The 25,356-nt window shown below is 49.3% G+C and overlaps 1 protein-coding gene across 2 annotated transcripts in view; it reads left to right on the forward strand.

The window, feature by feature from the left end:
• Positions 1-25,356, forward strand: part of TRAPPC12 (trafficking protein particle complex subunit 12) — a 65,658-nt gene that overhangs the window by 16,820 nt on the left and 23,482 nt on the right. For both annotated transcript variants that reach the window (XM_082642295.1, XM_082642296.1), the window contains exons 4-6: positions 10,222-10,335; positions 11,433-11,571; positions 23,774-23,886. In XM_082642295.1, the coding sequence (XP_082498421.1) occupies positions 10,222-10,335; positions 11,433-11,571; positions 23,774-23,886 (366 nt within the window). The remainder of the gene's footprint in view (positions 1-10,221; positions 10,336-11,432; positions 11,572-23,773; positions 23,887-25,356) is intronic.

The following is a 25,356-nucleotide window of genomic DNA, read 5'->3' on the forward strand; positions in this document are numbered from 1 at the left end:
AAGTCCAATTTTTAAAAAGCATTATTTCAAATGATCAAATTACTTGAAGCAGTATATACTTTGATTAAATATGCTTCATCAAAAATAAATAGAGTAAAATAATTTTATGTTGATTTTCTTAAAATACTCTGTTTTCTCCACTTGGCATAGAAGGTTTTTCATTAAATGAGTGGATTCCCCAGAAATGCACACAAAAGCCTTTCTTTATTCATTAACAGCAGTAAGTGCAAACACCAGACGGAGATGCTGTTCTGAAATAGGAAACTCTGACTGCAGGCATTTTAAGCTGGGCGGGGCAGATGCTTCTGGTGGCCTGTGAGCCACTGGAAACTGTCTGCCCCACAGCATCTTTTATGATGTTACAAAAGCTTGTGTCCTCAAAAAGGTCAGTAAGAAACACTTGCTTAAAGAAAAGAGAGAGAGAGAGACCTAAAAAAAGAAAAGAAGAAGAAAGAAACACTTGCTTTAGGTGGTTTGCTGACATTTTCACGTTGAAACCAATTAAAGTTTAGTTTTTAGTAAATGTAAATCAAATGTTTCATTGAGTTTCTTTCACTGAAGTGATTCTAGACTTATTCCCATGAATGAGAAGCTTTGGGAAGGAAAGATGTGGAGATCTTCTATTTTTAAAAGGCAGAGGGAACAGCAAACCTTTAAGTATCTGTATGCATTATCGTTTGTTAATGAAGTTACAAGTCTTAGAAGGTAACTGTGTCCACGGCCACGTGAATCTGGTGGAATGAACATGTCTCCCTTGTGGAGGGGGCCGCTGTCGCTCCCTTTACTTGGCCAGTGTCATGAGCAGCCGGCTGTACCCAGAGTGTGACTTGTAATGATAAGCTTAGAGAGGACACATGGAGCTACACACAGTCGGGGTCATTAATTCTCAGGCCATCTTTTTACCTCCTTTGATTATTCCTGCTGTTAATAAATGTATGCGGTGGTTTGATTGTTTTTCATACATTGAAAATCCTTGAAGCCAGTAGAAATTTTATTAACAGTCCTAACAAGGAGACCTGTTTAAGGTGGGAAATGTATTCGTAAAAAGACCGTTACCTTGCCCTGGCATTTTAATTATGTCCTAAAATAATTGCTCTCGTCTTTAAGACTAGGAAAGAGTTTCTCAGTGTATTTTCCTAAGTGATGTCAGAGTATTCTAAGATTGTTAACTTACAGGGAAATGAATGTCACAGCCTCTGGAGAAAGACATTTTAATCACTTCAGTGGTGTCATATGTGGCGTTAATGATTTCCTTTGAGTCGTAGGTGGGGAAGAGTTATGTACAGACTATCAGTTACTTGAGTGATTTTTATTGGACTGTTTTTCTCATCTTTTGGAAGTTGTGGAATGCCTATGTTCAGTTTCTCAAATAGAGTCTATATCTTACATCCTATTTTTAAAAAAGTCATATTTATTTAAGCTTAGATCTTTTTCCCATACCTAAATACCTTCATTATCAGAGTTCCACATGTCATATACAATAATTATGAGATTTTTAAGATTTTCTCCACAGCACTTAAAGATTAACATGGTATATTTAAATTCTAATTTTAAAAACAATTTTTTTACCAAAACATTTCTGACATCTACTATTGAAAATGGAGGAGGACCACCAAGAATGGGAACTAGAGATGGAAAACAATGAGATAGAAATAGCACAAGACACTCTGGAGAAATCCGTAATTATCATCAAGCAGCGGGCGGCCTATAATCACAGGCCCCGGCTCCCGCGGGCTGCGGAGCTGAGGTCCCGCTGTCCTGAAGGAAGGGGGCGCCGGGCGTTAGAGCCAATGCTGTGCGGTCGCCCCGGCCTGTCCTCGGGTCTCCTTCATCCCCTCCTGCACACCTGCTACCTGGCTCGCCCATCAGGCCACCCAGAGCTGTGCAGGGAGATGGGGAGGAGGGGTCAGAGGCCAGCCCTGTCTCCTCTGGCCTTTTTCCGGGAACAGAGAGGGACCCTGACCCTGCCGGCTCCACCTCACGTCTCAGGCAGGTCGGGGGAGCGAAAGAGCATCCGAAAGCTGAAGGCAGTGCTCACTCTTTCGATGCTAGAGAAGTAACCCCCGCCTCCCTGCATCCAGCGCACATGTCTGTGCATACACGCACACGCATGTGCATGTATGCACACACATGCAGACATGCGCACGCTTGACGTGTGGGATAGAGGCAGTGTCCACCCTGCGTGCTCACTGGAAACTCACACAAGGACAAGAGCTAGAAAGTGTGAAAGTGGAGCAGGAGACGCTTGCCCGCCACAGCAGCAGGACAGAGGCCAGGGGTGGTCCCCACACCGAGGGGCCATGCAGGATTGGCACGGGGGACGTGTGTGGGAAGAGCCGCGTGGCAGCTTATTGGGGAAAGAAGGGAATGAACTGGTGGATGAGGGGCATGGCATTGACTGGATGTTCAAGTGGGAAAATAAAAAGACCGCTGCTTCTAAGCACACCCAGAAGGGAATTCCAAGTGAAGTAATTTCAAAAAACAGAAGAGACTCTTAGTGACTCAGGCCAGAGAGGCACTTCTTAACAAGACACAAAAAACTAAGCCTTCCAGGAAATATCGATAACCTGACTACTTTGAAATTTAAAACTGTGTTTAACAAAAACATCATAAACAGCATTAAAAAATGAGAGAAGATATTTGAAATATACATCAAGACCTTCATCTAATTTATAAGAAACAGATACAGCCCGATAGAAAAACAGGCGAAAGATACGAAGATGCAGTTCATGGAAACCAGGCAGCCAATAAGCATGGAAAAAATGCTCAGCCTCACTGGGACCACAGAAATCTCAGGGAAACAAGAGTGTCCTGCGTGTCAACCCCATCGTATTGGTAGCACCAGATGTCAGCAGGGGTGCGTGTGCGGGGCGCCTGAACCGGAAGGGCTGCCTTGCAGAGCAGTTTAGCAGCAGCTGGTAAAATACATGGCTTGTGCCGCTTTTAATCACATACTTTAGGAAGACTCTGAACATGCTCATGAAGATATGTTCAGGAATGTGCCGTATGATTTGTATTGGCCAAAAACTTTATTAAAAACCTTAATATCCAGAGCAGCTGAAATACGTGCACAAGAGCCACGTTCATCAGTATGGATAAATTTCCAGAACAGTGCCAAGCAAGAAAAACGAAGTGTGAAGGCTGCCTGTAATGCCCTGGCTCGTATTCATGCTTGAAAACGAGCTGATAATCCCTCAGCCTCAACTCTGAGACCGGGAGAGCCCTGGAAACCTAGAACTAGTTTTGGCCGCAAAATCTGCCTTGGCCAGGTTCACCCGGCGCCAGCGCTGGACGTTCTCCGCGTCTGTCCTCCGGCCCTGCCCGCTCTGCCCCTGCTCTCCTGCTTCCCCGCTGGAGAGGGGCACCGGGAGCTGGAGGGGGGGCGGCGAGCTCCTTCCTGGCGGCAGCCCCACGGCCACAGCTCTCCTGCAGCCGTGACCTCTGGCCTACGCTTGCTGCTGTCGCCCGGCCCTGGCTGCATCGCCGCCCCTGCAAGGTGCTCCTGGCCTCGGCCATGCTCCTGCCACAGCCCCTTCACCCAGCGCTCCTGGAACCCCCGGGAACAGTCAGTAGCCCCTGATTGCTGCCAGGCCTCTGGTGGACAAGACGGTCTGTGTTGATCCCACTCGGCGTGAACAAAAATATTCCTGTGCCTGGAAGTGTCTTCGAAGTACACAGTAAACGTGTAGTTTAGCCACGTAAATATTCTGTCAGGAAGGATACTATTTGGGGAATCATAAATTGTAAATGGTCAGCTTTTCTAACAACTGCTTTATGTTCTTTCCCCTTTTTTGTTTCCTTTTTTCTTTTTAAATTATGATACAAAGAAACTCATTTCATCTCTCTCTTTCCTCTGCCACCACGTCTGACTTTTCAAACCGGAAGATAATCAGATTTAACGTAGAGATTAGAGGAGCTGTCTGGTCACCTCTGGGCCTGAGCCGCAGTGGCCAGAGCGGAGCAGGATGAGTCCTCAGACAGGCTGCCGGCGGGTGGCCAGGAGGCGCCCAGGCTCTCTCCACACGCTGTTTGTTATTGTTGTCCCGGGGAAGTAGGTTGTTCTGACCTTGGCTGCCGGGTTAGTGTAAGAGCGCTTAGAAATGACTACGTGTCACTTACCGACCAGTGATACTAACCAGAAAAGGGCTCAGCCGAAGAAAGGCCCGTGCCGTCAAGAGTGGCAGGTATCGGCGTGAGTCTTCCTTGGCAGTCGTCCCTCAGTGTCGTGGGGTTTGGTTACAGGACCCCCGCGGGTACGAGACCCGTGATGCTCATGTCTCCTGTATAAAAGGGCGCAGTATTGGCATGTAACCCGCCCACATCCCCCGTGTCCCTGACATCATCTCTAGATCACTGACAACACCTAATACAATCTAAGTGCCACGTGACTCTTTGCCAGTGCAAGGCAAGTCCAGGTTTTGCTTTTTTGAACTTTCAGGAATTTTTTCTGAATATTTTCAGTCTGAGGTTGGTTGAGTCCTTGAATGCGGAACCTGTGTATATGGGGGGAAGGACGGGGGAGTGGGAGTGACTGTACTCAGTCGTCAGTGGGAAGAAGCTAACAGGAGCATAAACAGGTCTGCTTTCTAGTCTCAGGAAAGAAGCCACTTTTGAAAGGACTTACATTTAGTAAAAAATGAATAATTAAGATGGTAGGTTTTGGCCTCATTTTTAATGGTGATCTGGTTTGAAATATAGAAAGCATATCTTAGTGTAAGAATCCTAGCAAGAGCCGAAGGCTTTTTATGTGATACATTTTACTATTTTTAATCATTTATGGAGCACTTCATTATTTGCAAAGTACTGCAGATAATTTTATTACATGTTTAAATGTTTTATTAGTGGTGGGTACCTATATATATAGTGGATATAAAATAAGATAGGAGTCTTTGCTGTGTAATAACTATTTCTTATTTGTTTCAAAAATACATAAATATCCATGATCAGATAGTCTCATTAATATATTTCTGCTCCCAGACACATTCTTTCTGGGATGGTGTCAACGGGCTCCTTATGTCCTAGAGCTAAAGCTCCCCGCACACCCACCCCAGAAAAAACCCTCTCCCCTCGTGCTTTAGCTGCTGTACTTAGTACTTGGTACACATCTGTACTTGGTAGAAATTTCTACAGGCATTAATGTGGTTCCTGCACATCAGGTAAGAGTCGGGGCGCCATCACGTGGGGCAGAGGTGGACAAGCCACCATCCGTTCCTAGACCAGGACGTAAAGGCCGCGTCTGTGAGGCTGTTGTTCCACCGGGTGTTCAGCCTGTCCTTGAGTCCCAAACCTCTCTTCCTCATTTTACAAACAGCATGTTCTTACTTCAGAAAAATGGGAGAGAAATTGATTGCGTAAACCACGGTTGGTTAACATCTTGGTTAGTACGTACTAGCATTTTTTTTGAAGTATATTTGATTTACAGTGTTGTGTTAGTTTCAGGTGTATAGCACAGCAGTTCAGTTATATATCTATATATACACATATATATGTGTGTGTATATATATTCTTTTTCAGATTCTTTTCCATTATGTTATTACAAGATATTGAATAGAGTTCCCTGTGCTATACAGTAGGTCCTTGTTGGTTACCTGTTTTATATATAGTAGTGTGTATATGTTAATCCCAAACTCCTAATTTATCCCTCCCACCACTTCCCCTTTGGTAACCATAAGTTTGTTTTCTATGTCTGTGAATCTATTTCTGTTTTGTATAAAGTTCATTTGTATCTTTTTTTTTTAGATTCCACATCTAAGCGATACCATGATGGTATTATGTACTAACATTTAGTTTAGTATGTGTGTGTATACATGCAGTGTGTCTCTGTGTGAATATGGATAGATATATATATGTATTTGTGTCATACAGACACAATTCCATATTACAGTTGACCCTTGAACAACACGGGTGTGAACTGTGTGGATCCTCCTACACATGGATTTTTTCCTGCAGGTCCTGGATCCAGTCCTCCTTGGATTATTTCTTTAGGATCAATCCTAGGAGGAGACTGACTGGGTCAGAGCAGGGACAGTTTTGAGACACATTAATACAGACTATTAATACGTATTTTTCAGAAACAGTGTAGCAGTGCACGTTTACCAGTACCAAGTGCACGTACCTGCTTTCATGTCCCCTTGTCTGCCCTGACTTGTTCTTTTTAAAAAATTGTTTTTTCTCATTTCTTAGGCTAACAATGGCATTTACTTTTTTTTCTCTTTTTTCTTTCTTATTTTTGGGGGGGTGGGGGCGGTGGGAGCTCTTGAAGGTCAACTCACTAGTAAATTGTGATTTGCATCTCTTCCATTACTAATGTATTATTTTTTTTACTGCCTTTTATAGTTCTCTGAATTCACTATTTCATGTTTCACAAATCTTTGAGCATCTATACGTGATAAGGGCCATAGTAAAGAAATACTGTTAGAGGCTAAAACCAGTGCCCTAGACAAGGCCACTGGCCCAGGACCTCACCCAGAAGAGGAGACAGGACACAGTCGCAGCTGACGGTTACCTGGAATGCGAGGCTGTCTGTTATGTGGGCAGGATGGGTGAGCTAGACCACACCCTAGAGCAGTGTTTCCCAGCCCACTTTTCAGTACTGGCGCCTGAGGAACGTTGTTAGCCATTTCCCTAATCGCTCACCACCACCCTGAGCCCGCAGGAAGCTGAAGACTAAGGAGTCAGGTTTTACGTTGGGTTACCCGTTGTCCCCAAGACCCAAGTCCCATCCCCTGTGTGTGCGCCGGTGGGCTCTTCGGGTTGCTCTCAGTGCCTTTTTAAAGGATCCCTGCTTCTTTCAGACCCCTCCCCTCCCCCTACTCCTCAGTGAATGGCCTCACCTCCCCACACCACCCCCAGACAGAAGCCTTCCCTTCCCTTCCCTCCGGGCACTCGCCTCCGGAGGTCTGCGGTCAGGATCCTTCCCCGACCACAGCTCTCTCCTTCCTTCCCAGCAAGCAGTCGGCCTGTCTCCAGCTTGGTCCGCCTTTGCTCTGTAAGGCTCCGAGTGTTTGGTTAGGAACGAGCACTGAGTCTCGCTGTCCCTGGCGCTGCCCCCGGGAGCTTGGCGACTTGCAGACCCCCAGCGCTGCCTCCTCACTGCCCACCGCTGCTCGTTCACCTCCCATCTCGTGGATCTGACCTGCACCCGCGCACGTCTCCTCCCTGCTCCCAGGACGCCACCTTCCTTCACTCTGGCTCTGCGTCCCCGCCTGGCCGACTGGACAGCCCGTCCCCCCTGCCCCGGCCGCTGCCCACACCCTCCACGGGCAGGTTCTCCCACGTTCCGTCTCGGGCGGGCACAGGCCACACGGCCAGCTGCTTATGTTTCTTTTCCTCTGAATATCTCAGAGGCCCAGATTGTCACCCAGTCTTGTCCCCCTGCCTTCTGCACCCCACACACTGCTCCAGGCCACCTGCAGCCGTGCTTTTCAGGCTCAGCACTGAGGACAGTGGGGTTTGGTTTGGGGTTTTGGGTTTTTCTCGTAGGTTTTTTTTTTTTTTTTTTGACTTTCCAGTCTTCAGCAGACTAAAACTTTTGTAAAATTCAATATCAATTAATAATAATGAGAAAAATGAGATGTACCACATGCAAGCCCCCTTTTGTTACTATTTTATTCAATAGACATCTCATCCTGTAGAAGTTTCTCAGCCTCTGAGCCTTTCTTGCTGTGGACCAGTCACAAGCCATTGAGGGGGCATGGTCCACAGTCCCTCCGAGGTGGCAGCGGCCACGTGTCCTGTCAGGACCACAGAGTATCCTGGGCCCTGCGGGCCGCTCGGTCCCCGGGCAGCAGATGAGCACCCACCCCCTTGAAGGGTGCACAGAGCCACCTGGAGCCTGCGGAAGGGGCCAAGCGGCTGTGGGTGTGGTCCACAGGCCGACGCGGGGTCTGGGGGACTGGGTACCCTCCCGAATGCTGTGGCGACATCTGCATGGCCCCTCAGATTCACTCTTCATCACTGCAGGGGCTGCTGTTTCCAGAATGTCTCCATGCTCTTGGCAGCCTGCACAGGGGCCTGGCCTTACCTGCCCCCGTCCTCACCTGGGCTGCCCACCCTCACCTGCCCCCCTCCCTCGGGCCACAGGGCCTTCCTTCCTGCTCCTGAGCTTCCCGACCGCTCACACCTGCCCTCCTCACTGGGTCATCCCTTACTCGCTTTCAGCTGAAGTCCTTTCCTGGGAAGACTGCCCCATACGCTCTGTTGCGACCTAGTGTCACCAGCAGGAGGGGTCAGCGTGTGTGACGCAGGCGGGCAGAAAGAGGCCGTCACCAAGCCCTGCACACGGGACCCGCAGAGATGTACACACAGAGCTGGTCCGAGCTCAGCAGAACACCTTCCCTGTCCCCTTCCACGTTTGCAGCTCAAGGAGGATACACACGGCCGCTGTTACCATAGAAAAGGGATTATCGCACTGAGTTTAGACTGCAGAGAGCATCTGAAGATAGTTTTAGTATAAATTATCTTAACCAGCCTAAAAATATTTCTGAGCTACCCACCAGAACGTGGAAGTCCTGTGTTCCTGGAAATCGTTACTGTCGTACTTTGGACCGTTTCGAGGGAAGTGGCTCCAGTCCGGTCTCAGGATGGACCAGTGGCTCTCAGAGCTGGACAGCATATGGCCCTGGAGCAGGAGGCCTGACACTGCGCTGTCTCTGTGCCAGTCTTCTCATCGTGGAAAGGAAAAGCTGCAAGATATATTTTAAGAAATTGGGTTTGCGTCATCCTGTCACAGTTGCAGCTTGCTGACAGGAATCCGATAGCTGGTGCTGGCTGTCGGGCCAGTGAGGAAAATAACGCGAGAGGAAAATAATGCGAGAAAGTGTTGAGAAGCCCATGCAACACTGAGAGACCACTGCACGCCTATGAGAGTGCTGGAATCCAGGCTCTGACCCCGCAGGTGCCGGCGGGCGTGCGGCCAGCAGGCTCCACTCCCTGCTGGTGGAGGGCAGGTGTGCACAGCCTTGAGGATCCTTGTAAAGCCAGATGATCCTGCCATCCAGTCCGGCAGCCCTGCTCCTTGCTCTGCCCAGAGGATTTCAAACTCATGTCCACACAAAAGCCTGCGCTTGCGGGCCTCCCTGGTGGCGCAGTGGTTGAGAGTCCGCCTGCCGATGCAGGGGATACGGGTTCGTGCCCTGGTCTGGGAGGATCCCATATGCCGCGGAGCGGCTGGGCCCGTGAGCCATGGCCGCTGGGCCTGCGCATCCGGAGCCTGTGCTCCGCAACGGGAGAGGCCACAACGGTGAGAGGCCCGCATACCGCAAAAAGAAAAAAAAAAAAAAAAAAAGCCTGCGCTTGCATGTTCATAGCACCTTTATTCATCGTGGCCAAAGATTGGTGCCCTTCAGCAGGTGAATGGGTAACGGTCGTTCGTCCAGACGCTGGAATATCACTCAGCACTAAAAAGCCATGACCTGTCGGGTCGCGAGGAGCCTGAGGTGCCCGTGGCTGGGGCGGACAGGCGGCTTGTGTTAGGGCACACAGCCAGTTCACCGTGGAGCCTGGACTCGTGCCGCACCAACATCCTTGCCGGCAGACCTGACCCGCCTCTGCCGTGCGGGCTGGGCCGTGTGCCAACACGGCGGCGGGTGGTGCCTGTTCTTTCGGGAGAGCCTGCGTCCAGCATCCACTTCTAGCTTCTTAAAGGGTCAAACGTTCCCTCTGGTGATGCTTCCCCACCCATTTGCCTGGTGGCCCTCCTTTCTGTGTTGCGTCAGGGCAGAGATGGGCACGGTGAGGCCGAGTCCCCGAGCCCATGTGTCGGTATCAGCCAGCGTCCGTGTGGTTCTAGTTCTAACATGAAGTGCTGCATGTGGATACACGGCCTAGAACATGTTGTGTCGGCATAGTTCATTGATTTATTTTTCATATTGAGAACATAGAATCATGTTAAACATATAAACCCCTTACAGTCAGTCACACACAGACCTTAGATACAGATATACCCAGCACACAGATTAAAATTAAATATTCGATTGTAATCTGATAAAAATCACAAGATAGAGGTCTTGCTAAAAAGGAAAGCAGCCTTACGGATTTGTGGTCGGGGAGCTTTCGGCGAGAATTCTGCCCCCGCGCTCTGTCAGTGGTTTAACTGGTAAGATACTCCCTTTCGCTCGTCTTGAAGCGCGTCTCCGGCTCGGCACCCGTCCTGCCTAACGCCCGTCCGGCCTTCGCGTCTGAGCGGCCGATCCCTTGGTGACGTGTCCCCGTGTCTTTCAGAGCTGCAAGAACTGGAGGGCAGCCGTGGACCTGTGCGGGCGGCTCCTTACGGCCCACGGCCAAGGCTACGGCAAGAGCGGGCTGCCGACCAGCCACACCGCCGACTCCCTGCAGGTACCGCCCTGAGCCTTCTGGGCTTCAGCAGCGTCTGGGGGCTGGAAGGGCCTTCAATTCTAAGGAGGGAGGAGCGCGGAAAGGAGAGTTCTGAACGACAGGAAGCTCCTCCGACGGGAAGGAGCAGCTGCAGAAGTCCTTAAATTCCCGCCTCTCCACAGGGCGTTTGCTTTTATTCGAAATTCTATGAGAACCCCCCCCCCCGCCACAAATCGAACCAGCCTCCAGATTCTCCAAGTCCGCGAAGAGCTGGTGAGAGGAGGGACCCTGGAGGCCTCCGGGCGCAGCGGTCTGGGGTGTGCTCCTGTTTCTCCGCCTGCCCGCCGGGAGCTGGCGGGGCGCGGTCAGGAGCGCACGGCCACGTGCCCAAGGCCTCTGGCCCAAGCGAAGGAGGTTTGCCTTCCTCATCTCCGAAGCCCGTCCGCACGGCCAGGGTGGCCCTCCCCGGACACAGCTCCGCTTCCCGCGTGAGCCGACCCCCGCTCCCTCTTCACCGTTGTCCCCCAGACTGCCGCCACCTTCCTGCTCTGCAGCTGCGAGCCCCACCCGCCGCCCCCAGGTTACAGGCGGCCGTGCACGGCGGGTGGGAGCGGGGCGGCCTTCGCTCGCTCGGAGCGGTGCCCGGCTTTTCAGTCCGGCCCTTGCCACGTGGTCGCTGCTTTTACACCTCGTTTCTCTCCGTGGTGGACCGAGGTTGACTTGCGTCACTTCCGAGGCCCCAACCCTGCCCTCTCACGTGGCCTCCACTGCTTTCCTGAAGGTGCCGTGGGTTTTGGCCACCGGAACGGGCAGCGCCCCCCATGCCCCGCCCCCCGGGATGCCACGCCCTTCGCCGCTCCCCCGACCCAGCTCCGCCGTCCGCTCCCCCTGCCCTCGCCCCAGGCCCTGGATTCTGCTCTCCTTCCGGGAGGGGGTGTCTCTTTTCAAATCCGTTTTTATAAACCTGTAATTATGCAAGCGTGCTAAGAAAGAAAGTTAGTTTAGCTCTTGTTTTAGTGTATTTGAAATCGAGCTCTAATATCAAATTAAAAGGGAATAGGAAACTCTGAACCTGCGACACACAGATAACCTATTTCAATTGTGTTTTGTGTTTTTAGCTTTGGTTTGTGAGGCTGGCACTGCTGGTGAAGCTGGGCCTTTTCCAGAATGCCGAGATGGAGTTTGAGCCCTTCGGAAACCTGGATCAGCCAGATCTCTATTACGAGTACTACCCTCACGTGTACCCTGGGCGTAGGGGTAAGGCTGGGGGTTAACGTCAGTGCTTCTGCATGTGCTTTGCTTTGCCTGCACTTACGTATCCAGTCCTGGTCATCAGATGAGCGGCCCGCAGTGGGCCTTGACCTACAGGGTGACCTCACTCTGGCTCCTGAACACACTGAGCTGGACAGACCCACTGACGCATCCGTCTGCCCATTCTCGGGCACCTGCTGTGCCATGGCACTAAGATCTGGTATGAAGATTAGGTGGTGACATTCAGACTGTGCTCCGGAGTGAAAAATAATCTTGTATCGTGACCTAGTGCAAACGTACACAACAGAAATGAAACAGAGACAGACAGTCATGCAGCAGTACTTATTCTGTGCCATTTTCTCCTAGTCTCCATTCTGATTAATCTATTTAAAAGTCTGGTTGCAGCCCACCAATGGGTCAGGACCATCATTTGGAGACACTGGGCTGCAGCGTGGGGTAGTTGTCGCAAGGTGGCCAGAAATAAGACTTGGGGAAGGGAGAGGGCCGGTTACAAAGAGCCTTCTGGAGCAGCCTTGAGGTAGAATGAACATCTCTTGGTGGAGAACCTTGTAAATATGTTTGAAACCCATCAAATGTTTGTATTAGATGTAAAACAATTGGGAAGGACCTCTGAGAGGCAGCATAAGCATGGGTACTGAAAGCCCGGGCTGTGGACCCAGACTCCCTGTTAAGTCCTGGCCCCTCCTCTTACTCGCGTGTGACCTTGGGCCAGTGATCCGGCATCTCTGCCCCGGTGTCCTTATCGGTACCACAGGGGTGGTAACCGTGCTTCTTCCTGGAGAGTCACAAAGAGTAAATGAGGTCGTATGTGTACATTGCTTAGAAGTGGCCGCACGCAGTGATGACTGCACTGGCTATTTTTCTTATCTGTTCTTGATTCACGAGTGACACACCGTAGGTCGCTGCCATCTTTTGTAAGATTGGCTGGTCATCGTCTGTTGGATGCAGCAGTGGAGCGACAGAGAAAGGTCCTGGTTGCCAGGAAATGCAGAGCCTAATTGGGGAAGAAAATATAAAAACAGGACAAGAGACTACAAAGGCCCAATTAATAATAAACATGGTAATTTTTGTAGAAGTTCCAAAAAATCAAATCAACATCTTCCTTAACTTGGTAGGTAAACGATGAACTAAGAGGACTAGAAGTGAAAACACGTTTCTCAACTTCTTTTTGGGTTGTTTTTCCTTAAATCTCAGATCCTTTGTCTTTGGGGGACACAGGGAAGGTTGGGGATTAGGCTCTCTTAGTCCTCGGTGCTTTATCCTTCATCATCTTCACTTTTCCCGTGATGGGAGGTAGTCTGTATTGCCCTGAGTTTTCCCAGGCTCGAAGGAGGATTTTCAGCGTGAGGTACTGTTAGACTTTTAGCCTCACTAGTGTAAAAATTCTTTTTCTTCTTTTTGACTAAAGGAACTCACCCCTTGTAGAAAAGGGGGGGAAAAAAAGGGTAGAAATCAGACCGGTTGTCTCGATGAGGTTGGCTCGACTGAGTGGAAGTGAACCGGCCGTGCTATACTGCTCGGAATCAGGAAGGGGGCGGCAGGGTTCCCGCCCCAAATTTGTGAAACTTCTTACCAGCCAGTGGCCTGTCGGGTCCAGCTAGTCTCCGGAGGACCAGGTGAGAAGGGCCCAAAGCCAGGAGCCCTGGTGAGCAAGCGTTCAGGGTGTGGCCCCAGCCGCAGTGGTGGCTCCACAGGTTTAGAAGTGGGTGGGAGGCCCCCCTGGCCTTGCTCACCCACCCACGCTTCCTGCTCTGGGACCCCGTGGTGTCTGCACAGGGCAGACAGACACGTCCGCCTCCTCTCTCGGAAGGTCACCCTCGCACACTTGTGCCAGGAAGCCCCCAGCACTGGGGAGCAGGGCTGTATCTGTCCTCTCGCTCCGTAAGGCTCATCCATGCACCCGGCGTTGTAGGGGAGTCCACGTCCTCCCGTGCTCATCTGGAGAGGCCCAGCATCCCCTGGTTGTCCGGGGGCTACTCCCCCAGCGTGGGAGGTCCTGCGTTCCTTTCTCGCCTACACTTCCTAGCCATTTGTGGTCCATCCCTTCCGCAGGAGGCAATGAGCAGGCTTCTACCCCAAATGAGGATGTGTCTCTGTTGCCACTTCTTAATAGTGGAAAGGTGTTCGATGGAAAGGTTAAAGGCATGCTACATGGTGAAGTGCGGGGATATTTCTGTTCAGTAAATTCTACCTGGCAGCCTTGATAATCAAGAGACGGCTGTTCCCGTGCTTCTGGTTAGGAGCAGCTATGTTTCCCTTCAGCCTAGGAAAAAAGTGTTTCTTCCCACCGTGCCTGACTGTGGCCTGACGGCTCCTGCGCCGGCCTGCCCACGGCCTCCCCCTCACCCCCGGGCCTGGTCACGCTCGCGGCAGAGCGCGGGACCCTCTGCTGGGTCCGGGCGTCGGCAGCTGATGCCCATAGGTGTTTTGTCTGCTGCTGACAAAAACTCAGAACTCTGAGCGTGCAGGCCATCGCCCAGTGTCTCTAAACTACAGGTACTCTGTCCTGTGGCCACTGTGGCCCTGCTCGCTCTCCTCATGGACAGAGGTCCGTGGAGGCGACGCCGAGCTTCCTGCGAAGTGAGGAATCGGGTCCTCAGGTCCAGGCGTAGAACTCTGCCGTCCTTCCCCTCAACTCTTAGAACTTCTCGTCCTGAGGACGTGCACACTGAACGCAGGCTTCTGATTCTGCCTGGAATTACATTGCACTGGGACGGGGATAAAGGGGAGCTGGTGGCCCTGCGTCATTAAGCAGCTCAGTTAGATTATGGAATAGACAGAAATCCTGTATATATTTGAGCTGAAGCGTGTGAGCATTCATCCATAATGACACGCTGAATGTTTACACATTTTTCTTCTCATTTTGTGGTGTAACAAGCCTAAGTGTGAGATTTTGATTCATTCATTTCATTTTAGCTTCCAGTATATAAGCAAAGCAGGTCATTAAAATGTGCTTTTAAAGGGGAGCTATAATGATATAAACAAATAACATTTATGAATGAGCTTTAATATATTTTATTTAAATATTGGACATATTTTTAACCATTCAGAATATTCATAACAAGTCGTAATGAATCATAAGTAAAAATCATGAAATTTTCTTTTTTAATTTTCATCTACGAAAGGAAGAGTATTGTGGTCTTATGTATCCTCTGACATTTCTAGCAGGGTTTTTTTGTTTGTTTGTTTGTTTGTTTTTTGCAGTACGTGGGCCTCTCACTGTTGTGGCCCCTCCCATTGCAGAGCGCAGGCTCCGGACGCGCAGGCTCAGCGGCCATGGCTCACAGGCCCAGCCGCTCCGCGGCATGTGGGATCTTCCTGGACCGGGGCACGAACCCGCGTCCCCTGCATCAGCAGGCGGACTCTCAACCACTGCGCCACCAGGGAAGCCCTCTAGCAGTTTTCATGGAGTTACTTTCCGGGAGAGTGTGTTTTCACACCCTCAGGCCGCCTTTGAATCAGTTGTTTGGAATTCTCACCCTTGTTTGCAAGAACGAATGCCGGCAGTGGTTGCTGAACAGCCCCGGAGGCTGGAGGGTCCCCTTCCGTGAGCTCTGTCCTCGCTTGTCCCTCACCTGTGTCCTCCCTCTTCGTGCTCTCCGTCGGTTGCTGCTCCCCCTCCTTGCTGTATGTGCATCCCTGTAATTCCAGCCCCGAGGGGCTGGGCCAGAAGCTGCTCGCATCAAGCATCTCACACTGCCCACAGCGTGGTGAGCAGAGCTTATTCTCAGGTGTGGGGTTTAGAAGCCCTGGCGGGAGGCTGTGAATAGACAGCTCACATCTCCTCCTTGACGTGTGGTCCCCACACCCCAGCAGGACACACCAGATGTGATACGCTAGGGTGACACCCAGCCACCGAGCTTCTCCACCTGTAACTGTCACACAGCTCGGGAAACCCAGAGCTTCAGCGCCGGTCGTGCCAGTAGAAGATGTCAGAACAGTGGCCTGAGCCCGGAGCCTCAGCGGCACTGTGAGGACCTGTCCCCTCTGCCGGGCAAGGTTGTCTTTCCTGTCGGCGTCCCGCTGCTTGAGGGATGGCAGGCCCCTGTCTAGAACTCTGATTGTGCTTCCAGCAGGGTCCTCACACACAGTTTTGCAGAACCAGATGTCACTGGGCTGCTTGAGTGGTTCCCGCAGGTGGAGACGCTTGATTTTTCTGTCACTCGTGTCCTGTGTGCTCTTACCCATCCAGTTCTGTCCTTTTTGAGAGGTTCTATGTTGGGATGCCTCCCGGTTGAATCCACTCTTTACTCAACAAAAATTAAATTTTTTTAAATGTCAAAAAAGAGTTTTATTAAGCACTCAGATAGTTAACGAATATTAACATTTTTTTCATATTTACTTCAGACTTTTTTTGTAATAAACTCAAGTATTATTGATTCAGCCTTTAAAGCTCCCCATTTCCATCCCCTCCCAAAGCAGCTTAACGTGAATTTGTGTTTCCATATCATGTTTTGACATTTCCACTGCATACACACACATACCCACATACACAATGCAGAGAGAACCGCAGGCTTTTGAAATGTACATGAGGAGCGTGTCTTCATTTTGCCTCTTTTTCCCACGTAACATTATTTGTATCCATACGTATCCATGAGGTGAGCAAGTAGGATCTTTCCAATTCCAGGCCCTAATGAACGATGCACTGTGGTGCGTGTTTCTCTTTGGCCACATGTTCCTGCATTTCTCTAAGGTATAAATTAAAAGTCTCAGCGCCAGGCTGTGTGGTGGTTGTATTTCCAATCTTACAAGAAATGGTCAAATTACTTTCCAAAGTAGTTATACTAATTTAGATTCCCAAAACCAGTGTATTCAAGTTTTTGTTTCCCCACCTGTGAATAAGTCTTATCAATAAGACTTCTGTCTGGTGGGTCTGAAATTCTACCTCTTATTACATCTTCTAGGGTTAAATGGCTTTTGTGTGTTACTGGCTGTTGCAGTTTCCTCTGAGGGGACCCACTCCTTCATAATCTTTGCCCACGTTTCCATTGGGTTATTTTTTGTTATTGATTTGTTGTAGTTCTTTACATATTTTAGGTATTTAATCCTTTATTTGTTATGAATCTTGCAAATATCTTTTCCCATTCTGGGAAATATTGTTTCTAACCCTAAAAAATACGAACATAACCTTTTTGTCAGCTTAGCAAGGGTCCCCCATGCTCCCTGCCCACACCATCTTTGGCCCTGAAGACAGACACCCCTGTACCACCCTACACAGCCCACAGAGCATTTACCCCTCCCTGGAAACCTGCTCCCACCTTAGCTCCTGGGGAGAAAACAAGAGGGTCACGGATGCCAGCCTTTTCCCAAATAAGTGTTTTGGGTTTTGTTTGTCTTTAATGTTGACAAGTTCAGAATTACTGTTCCTGTTAAGGCTTTAAAGTACTTTTTCAAAACCCTTCACGTTGTTTCTCTTTTGAGAGCCATTCTTCATATGTTTATAATAGCCTTCTCCCTTTAATTTGCTTTTAATCAAATTATTTTTGATATTGTAATTGTTACACTAAAACAGATTGCTTGTCCTCCTATTGGGTTTGTATTCTTGAGAACTGTTGAGAGGGATTATATCCATGGATAATATTACGAGGTCATTTACTGTGTTTTTTTATGAACGTCTTGCTTTGGTCTGGTGCCTTTGTTACCATTGATAACCAGTGTTGATACATTATTATTAACATTACATTTGGGTTCACTCTTTAAGGTATGCATATTCATTGAAATTTTATCTTCAAATCAGATGAAATGTCCATTCCTGATGTCGTTAACATACCCATTCCTGATGGAGTTCTTTTCAGCCTCTTGTAGGACACTAAGGTTTCCCATCCCAGCACCATCTTTTCTGTCTGTTGTTGGAATTCTATCTCCTGTTCGAAAGAAAGCATAATGTTGGAAGTGAGCTTCGGGCTGTCAAAGTGCACCTCTGCATAGGACAGTTCACTCCAGCTTTCCGTGCACCTGGAGGAAAACTGTGAAGCCACAGATCTCTCTGTTAGAAATGAAAAACATTTTGATGGTTATTTAAGAAACACACAGATAGCAGTGCCTTTTCTGATACTAAATTCAAATCTGTGTGTTTAAGTTATTAGAGCTGTAATGATTTCATATGAAGTCTTATTTCAGAACTTAATCCTTATGAATTACCGAATCAGACTAAAGCCGATGAGACAGACACTCTGATTGACCCTCTGGCTCCCATCAGCTCCCTCCCCGCCTGGGTCAGCAAAGGTGAACTGTCGCTGGGTCTTCAGTCCTTTTCTGCCCTCCCTCCAGAATCATGCGCCTCACATTTCTAGTTCTCAGACTAAATTCGGAAAATTTTAATCAACACATAACCGTACATGGTGGTTCAGAATTGTCCAGCACATTTCACATGTCTTACTTTGTTTTCCATGAGAAAATTCACTCATGTCTCAGAGTTAACACCTGCTGCTTAGGTTCGATTTCCCGTTTACTTTCCTCTGTGCCAGAACTCTTCCAAGTCTATCACTTCAGCACATTTTCCTCTGTCTGAGAAGGCTGGTTAGTAAATCCTACAGCTCTTCACGTTGCTCGCTCTCCTAGTGAACTCTGGCATGTCCAGTCTTTCCCGGAACAGATGGTTAAGAGAGACTAAAATGTGCAGTTCGGGGCGCCACCTCTATCGTCAGGACACCCGAGTGAAGCCTCCTGTAACCCGTCTTACGCGAGAAATGTGGGAGACACGTGCGTTCCCAGCGCCACCTGCATCAGACTCAGCGTTGCAGGCTCACGCAGAGGCAGTATGGACCACCCTGAATTCCGCTTCCTGCCTCAGGGCTCTGGGGCGGCACTGAATTACCCCTTTACTAGTAAGTCGTCTAGGACTCGCTCAGGCTGGTTTTTTGTTTTCAGATGCAGCCTTGAAGTTGGAAGTGTCTCGTTGAGGGTTGTTTCGTGGCGGGTGAGGGACTCTGTGTTCTCCGCCAGGCACAGGCGTCCCCCGACCTGTGTCCTCAAGGCAGAGCAGAGGAAGCAGGGGCTCCGCTCCTCGCGTGCCGCCGGGTCGCAGGGGTCGGGGAAGGACAGGGGTGGGTGCTGGGTCCAGGGAAGCAAGTGCAGAGCAGCAGTCAGGCACCGGGTCCTGCTTGCCTTGACAGCAAGAGGAACTGCCAGGCCCCAAGGGGGACAACTGAGCCTGCCGACCGTGGACAGAGGGTCCACGGAGTCTGTGCTCTGCTGGGCGTCCACCAGGCACCATGCGCCATCGCGTCAGCACACTCGGGCCTGCCAGCAGCCTGTCCATGTCCCAGTCCCCTGTCCTGCTGGGTGGGTGGCCAGGAAAGTTGAGAGAGGACGCCATCTGCCCAGCACACAGGCGAATGGGTGGCGGGAGGTCCAGACCGTCTCCACGCCAGGGAAGTCCTGTGCCTGTGTCCCCCCCTGGAGTCAAGCTGACATTCCTCCTCTTGCTTTTTCTTTCAAGTTCGCTGCCCAGCACAGGGCCTGCGTGATTTCTAGTGCATCGTGCTCTGACTCTGTGGCTGCCGAGTGGGTCTGCAGTACTGCAGGGGGCTCGATAACATGAATTGTGTAGGAGTGTTTTCATTTAATGTTTTCTAAATGATTAATGAGAGCACTTCTGCCGTATTTATACCGACCTAGATTTTGGCAGGTCATGACTTTATGTGGGAACTTTCCAGAAAAACAGATCCACTGGGAAACACGTTTCCTTCCAGACTCTGACTTGCCCTCTTTTTCAAGGCGTGCCCTCCACGTGGGGGAGACAGGCTTCTGGCTGGTGCGGAGCCATGCGTATCTCATGTTGCTGGATTCTTCTGGCATGAGGGCTTCACTGATCCCCAGTGACTTCACACGGAGCCAGGCTGGGTTTGCTAGACTGAGAGAATCAGTTTAAAGGTACTTGTATTTGCATTTCTTTAAAACAAACGAACAAACAAAAGCAGGAAAGGCCTGAGTTACGTTGAAACCGTTTCTGTTGTGTTTTATTGGCGAGGTTGTGGGGTTTGCTTGGGAACAGTGGTCACATCCCCTTCGTGACCAGCGTACATCCAGCGCCTATGCTTTGCATTGGCACCTAAAACCCACTGAGTAACTGGCTGTTCACCTGTTCAAGCTGGGATTAATAGACAGCGTTTCTCCAGCTGCTTTTCTTGTTTTGGCTGTATGAACAGTATATTTTTCTAGAGAGGGGCATTTCTCTTTTTGATGTGTCCTGAGGCTGTGTGTGTGCTTCCCCCTCGAGTTCTGCTGTGAGATTTTTAAGCAGTATGAGACCTTCCCAGTGGTACCAAGAGAGAAGAGGGGGAAACCGCTTCCCACTTTAGCCCTGGCTTTCTCCCGGGCACCCCCAGGAAAGCCACGCGCGGGTGTGCCGTGGTCTAGGAGGACCAGCGCTGGCTCTGCTCTTCCTGCTCTCGGCCGTCTGGATATAGTCCAACTCCAGATGCGAGTCACAGGGAGGCTCGTGGAGTGTCACCTGTTGCCGGCGTTGGCTTGCGTCCACCTCCCAGACCTGCGGGAGCCTGGTCCAGCACAGACAGGCTCTGGTGGAAAGCTCGACAGTTTGGGACAGGGATGTCTGTTACTCCATGGAAGACAGTGCCTGGAGAGAAGACGGTGTGAGGGCCCAGAGAAGACAGAACTGCAGGCACGTTCTTTGGTCTTCCAGAAGGTCTTTGTTCTGTCTGCGTTAGTTAGGACTTCCAGTACCATGCTCAGTAGGAGTGGTAACAAGGGGAGGGACATTCCGGCACGATTCAGGACCTTAGGGGGAAGCATCTAGCTTCTCACCATTGATTGTGTTGTTAGCTGTAGCTGTTTATAGATGTTCTTTATCAAATTGAGGAAGTTTTCCTCTATTCTTAGTTTGCTGAGAGTTTTAATCATGAATGGGTGGTATATCTTGTCAAATGCTTTTTCTGCTTCTCTTGATTTATTGTGTGATTTTTATTGTTTAGCTTGTTTGATGTGATGGGTTACGTGAATTCATTTTTGAATGTTGAACCAACCTTGCATACCTGGAATAAATCCCAGTTGGTCATGGTGGATAATTTCTTTTATACACTGTTAGTTTTGATTTGCTAATTTTTTGTTAGATTTGATTTAGTTGGATTTGACTTGCTAATTTTGTTGAGGATTTTTGTATCTATGTTCATTAGCTATGTTCATCTATAGTTTTCCTTTCTTATAATACTGATTTTTCTATAAGGGTAATGCTGGCCTCATAGAATAAATTAGGGAGCATCCCCTCCACTTCTGTTTTCTGGAAGAGGTTGTAGAGAATTGGTACCACTTCTCCTTAAATGTTGTGTAGAATTCACCAGTGAAACCATCTGGGCCTGGGCCTGGTGCCTTCTATTTTTGGAAGGTTATTATTTATCAGTTTCATTTCTTAAGTAGATATTGGCCTGTTTAGATTATCTATTTCTCCTTGTATGAGTTTTAGTAAGTAGGGTGTGTCTTTCAAGGAATCGGTTCATTTCATCTAGGTTATAAAATTTGTTGACATAGATTTGTTCATAATATTCCTTTATTTTCCTTTTAATGTCCATGTGCTCAGTAGTGATGACCCCTTTTTCATTTCTGATATTAGTAATTCATGTCTTCTCTCTTTTTTCTTGGTTAGCCTGGCTAGAGTTCTATACATTTTATTGATTTTTGTCAAAGAACTAGGTTTGTATATTGATGATCTTCTCTCTTGATTTCCTGTTTTCAATGTCATTGCTTTCTGCTCTAACTTTTCTTTCTTTTCTTCTGCTTTTATATTGCTTGTTTTTCTCTCGTATCCTACAGTAGACGCTTAGATGATTAATTTTAGGTCTTGTAAATATATGCATTTAACACTGTGAAATTCCCTCTTAGCCCTGCTTTTGCTGCATCCCACGAATTTTGATAAGTAGTATTTTCATTTTCATTTAGTTTGAAATATTTTCATATGTTCTTTTAAATGCAAAAACTTCCCCAGGTCCGTGGGCAGTTTCCAGGGCAAAGAGCAAGTAACTCCCGGCCACCTTGTCATATATTCAGCTCATTTATAAATTGGGCTTGGGAACTTCACAAACGTTTTGTTTCTGCATTTATCTTATAAAGCTTAAAGTGTTCTAGAGATTCTCTCCCTGCAGGTAAACTCTAAACCATGTGGGAACGACTATTGCCTGTTCTCTGTTTGACGTATAGGGATGACAGACACAACTTATGTGTGACTTGTCACGTTAGCGCAATCCCACCTTAGTGATGCCGATGGTCAAGAAATGGTTCTTTCTAGGAAGCTGAAATGACTGATGCCATGATGTCAACTCAGTCATCCGTGTTCTTCAGACGTGGCAATTCTTTAGTGTCATCAAAAAAAAAAATTCAAACATTTAAATTGAATAATTGTCATCTTTCTTTTCTCTAGGCTCACAATCACAATAAAAACTATTTTCCATAGTATTCCTTAGTTTGGTTTGTCCTTTTGACCTTTCTTCTTCCTATCCTCACTGAAGACCATAGAGCATCATACAATTTTTCAAGATAAGAAGCACAAATATGGGCTTCCCTGGTGGCGCAGTGGTTGAGAGTCCACCTGCCGATGCAGGGGACGCAGGTTCGTGCCCCAGTCCGGGAGGATCCCACATGCCGCGGAGCGGCTGGGCCCGTGAGCCATGGCCGCTGAGCCTGCGCGTCCGGAGCCTGTGCTCCACAACAGGAGAGGCCACAACAGTGAGAGACCCGCGTACCGCAAAAAAAAAAAAAAAAAAAAAGAAGCACAAACATGAAGCCACCTCAATGTGGCACATAGTAGACCCTCGCTGATGGTTGCTGGATGGACGATGGACGGACTGAGGCACAGAGAGGCTGAGCAGCTTGCAGCTGTCACACAGCTTGCTTCTAACCATCTTTAAAGTGTAGTCCAGGGACTTCCCTGGTGGCGCAGTGGTTAAGAATCCACCTGACAATGTAGGGGACACGGGTTCGATCCCTGGTCCGGGAAGATCCCACATGCCGCGGAGCAGCTAAGCCCCTGCACCACAACTACTGAGCCTGTGCTCTAGAGCCCACGAGCCACAAATACTGAAGCCCGCGTGCCCTAGAGCTCACACGCCGCAACTCCTGAGCCCCGTGTGCTGCAGCTACTGAAGCCCGCATGCCTAGAGCCCATGCTCCACAACAAGAAGTCACCACGATGAGAAGCCCGTGCACCGCAACGAAGAGTAGCCCCTACTCACCACAACTAGAGAAAGCGCATGCGCAGCAACGAAGACCCAATGCAGCCAAAAAATAATAATAAAGTGTAGTCCAGGTCTAAGTGTTGAGAGGTCCCTTCTGAATCTGTGTGATTGCCCTGTGCTGGCACTGTCACATCCTTTAAGTCATTCATAATCAGCACAGGCTGTTTGATTATTTGATGACATTTATACACTTATGTACGTACTAAATTATATATACTGATACAGATACATATCCAAGTCATGTCAGAGGGGAACGTGACACTAACAGAAAGATTCCCTCACCCTGAGAGGACACAGCCACATTCAGACACTGTGTAAAAGCTCATTTCAACTGCAGTCCTTTTCGGATCACTGCTGTCATGCCCCCAGCATGCTGATGGAGGTGGCACTGCCCAGAACTCACTCCCTCTGGGGCAGCCCTGGGCAGTGGAATCTTCGAGGCCAGCTGCCGTACCTTCCTTCCGCTGGGACAGCTCTGAGGTAGAACTTTCACTCCAGAGCCCCCCCCACACACACACACACACATCCTGGAGTCAGGCGGACGCTCCGTCCTCAGGACCTGGGCCCGAGGCACACCCTCTCTCATTTCCCTCCCCGGTAACCGGACCTACGCAACCTCCTCCAGGAGCTCGACATCCCAAAGACGTACAGAGAATCCAGGAGTGTTCTGTTTTCTTTTACTGGAGCAGGCGGTGGTCTCTACCATTCTACTCATTTTGTGGTAATTCCTACACAATTGTGGCATAACTCTGGAAAAGCGGTAACAGCCAGCTTTCTCCTTTGGTCATTGTGTAGAACATAACAGCTTTACAGAGAAAACCAGGACACGTTTTATAATTGGCATCATCCCATACTTTACCAAGATATAAGGGATTCCGTCATCCCTTCTGGTAGAATATCTGCAGACTTCCCTGCTGCATGGGTGCTCACTCTGAGAGGGTGCTTAGTTGTGCTCAGTTATGGCAAACAGACTCACTCTGCTTTGACTTTGGTTCTAGGCTCCATGGTCCCCTTTTCGATGCGGATCCTACATGCGGAGCTTCAGCAGTACCTGGGGAACCCCCAGGAGTCGCTGGACCGGCTGCACAGGGTGAAGGCCGTCTGCAGCAAGGTAACCATCACTCCACTTGGGGCCGCTGACGCCTCCCCTCCTGATGGAGGGCTCACCCAGACTTTCCCGCCCTCACGAGAAGCACATCACGCCACGCTGTACCCTTCCCACCACTCTGCTTCCCCCTCCTGAAAGGCAGGCTGACCCGGTTCCTTGTGACCCTGCAATTCACTGTTCTTGCTGAATTATTCGGGGGGGGGGGGGGGCGTGGTTTTCGGCAAAGCTTGAAGCCTGAAATCTTTCTTCCCGGTATTATTAGTAAATGAAAAGCAGGAGCATTTCCTCTTGTGTAGAAATCACACACGTGAACACGTGCCAGGCTGCCCGACCACTCACGCATCCTGCAAAAGGCTACATGCACCTGCTTCATATTAAACGGAGGCATCAGAGCAGTATTTAAAGAGATAATGGTTTAAAATGTTCCAGAATCAAAGCAAATTATAGTGTATCATGACACGTGTCATTCGTAACACTGACTCCGGAGGCAGATGAGGTTCAGAAGTGCTTGCCGAGTTACTCTGGGTTGTAAAGTTAACAGTTAACGTGGAAGGCATCAGTTGTATCAACAAAAGATGAGATTGATGCACTGAGTGATGGGAAGGAGAGATGTGGGGCTCAGAGTCTCCCCATCTCCAGGCAGCGGGCAACCACGCCCCCGAGAGCCTCCGTCTTCAGACTGGAAGTGAGCCTGCCTTTCCTACCCGCCTGGCAGCCTTGCTGTGTAGCTTAGCTGCAGCGTCGTCTGTGGAAGGGCTTCCCAAGCTGTAACAGCAAGCAGTTAGGGGCGGCAGCATGTGACAGATGTTTAAACGAGGTTATTGGTACTTGTCGAGTTCGTGCTTCCGTCCCCAGCTGGTCTTGGTGGACGTGCCTGGAGCTCCCGGGGGGTCCTCTGTGTTCCCGGCAGGGAAGTGGCAGGGCTTCCGCCCTCGCAGAGTGGACGCCGCAGCAGGCCACCTGACGCTCTTAAGCTTTGCATCAGCTTCTGGCTTTTATGGCTTAAAAGATAAAAAGAAGAACTTTGCTCTCTTTTAATTTGATCCGTTGATGGGGGAAATTGTGTCATCACTAGTTTTTAGAGTCTAACACTCCTTTCCTTGACTCTTAAAACATGGTTAAAATACAGTTATTTCCAGAAATAGGAAAACAAAACTTGTAATTGGTACTAAATCAGTGATGTTCTAAATCACAGACAGATGATTGTTTTTATTGCTTTTCACTCACTTCCGTGTCACACGGGGAAGTGCATATGAATTCTAAGGCTTTAACCCTAAGGCCGTCTCCCGAGGCCTCCCCGGCGGGCTCCACGCTCTCCATGGTCTCTGGGCGCCCGCCTGGCACTCCTGCTGCCACGTGGTGCTGCCCTTGACGCCACGGGCTCGGAGGTCGGACACGGGGGTGTGCTCAGTGCTCCCTCCCACACGACGGGTGCTGTGCTCCGTGCTTTATGTTAAAGCTCCGTAAATGCTC

This window comes from Mesoplodon mirus (assembly GCF_964341445.2).
Source record: "Mesoplodon mirus genome assembly, chromosome: 14".
Lineage (NCBI taxonomy): Eukaryota > Metazoa > Chordata > Mammalia > Artiodactyla > Ziphiidae > Mesoplodon > Mesoplodon mirus.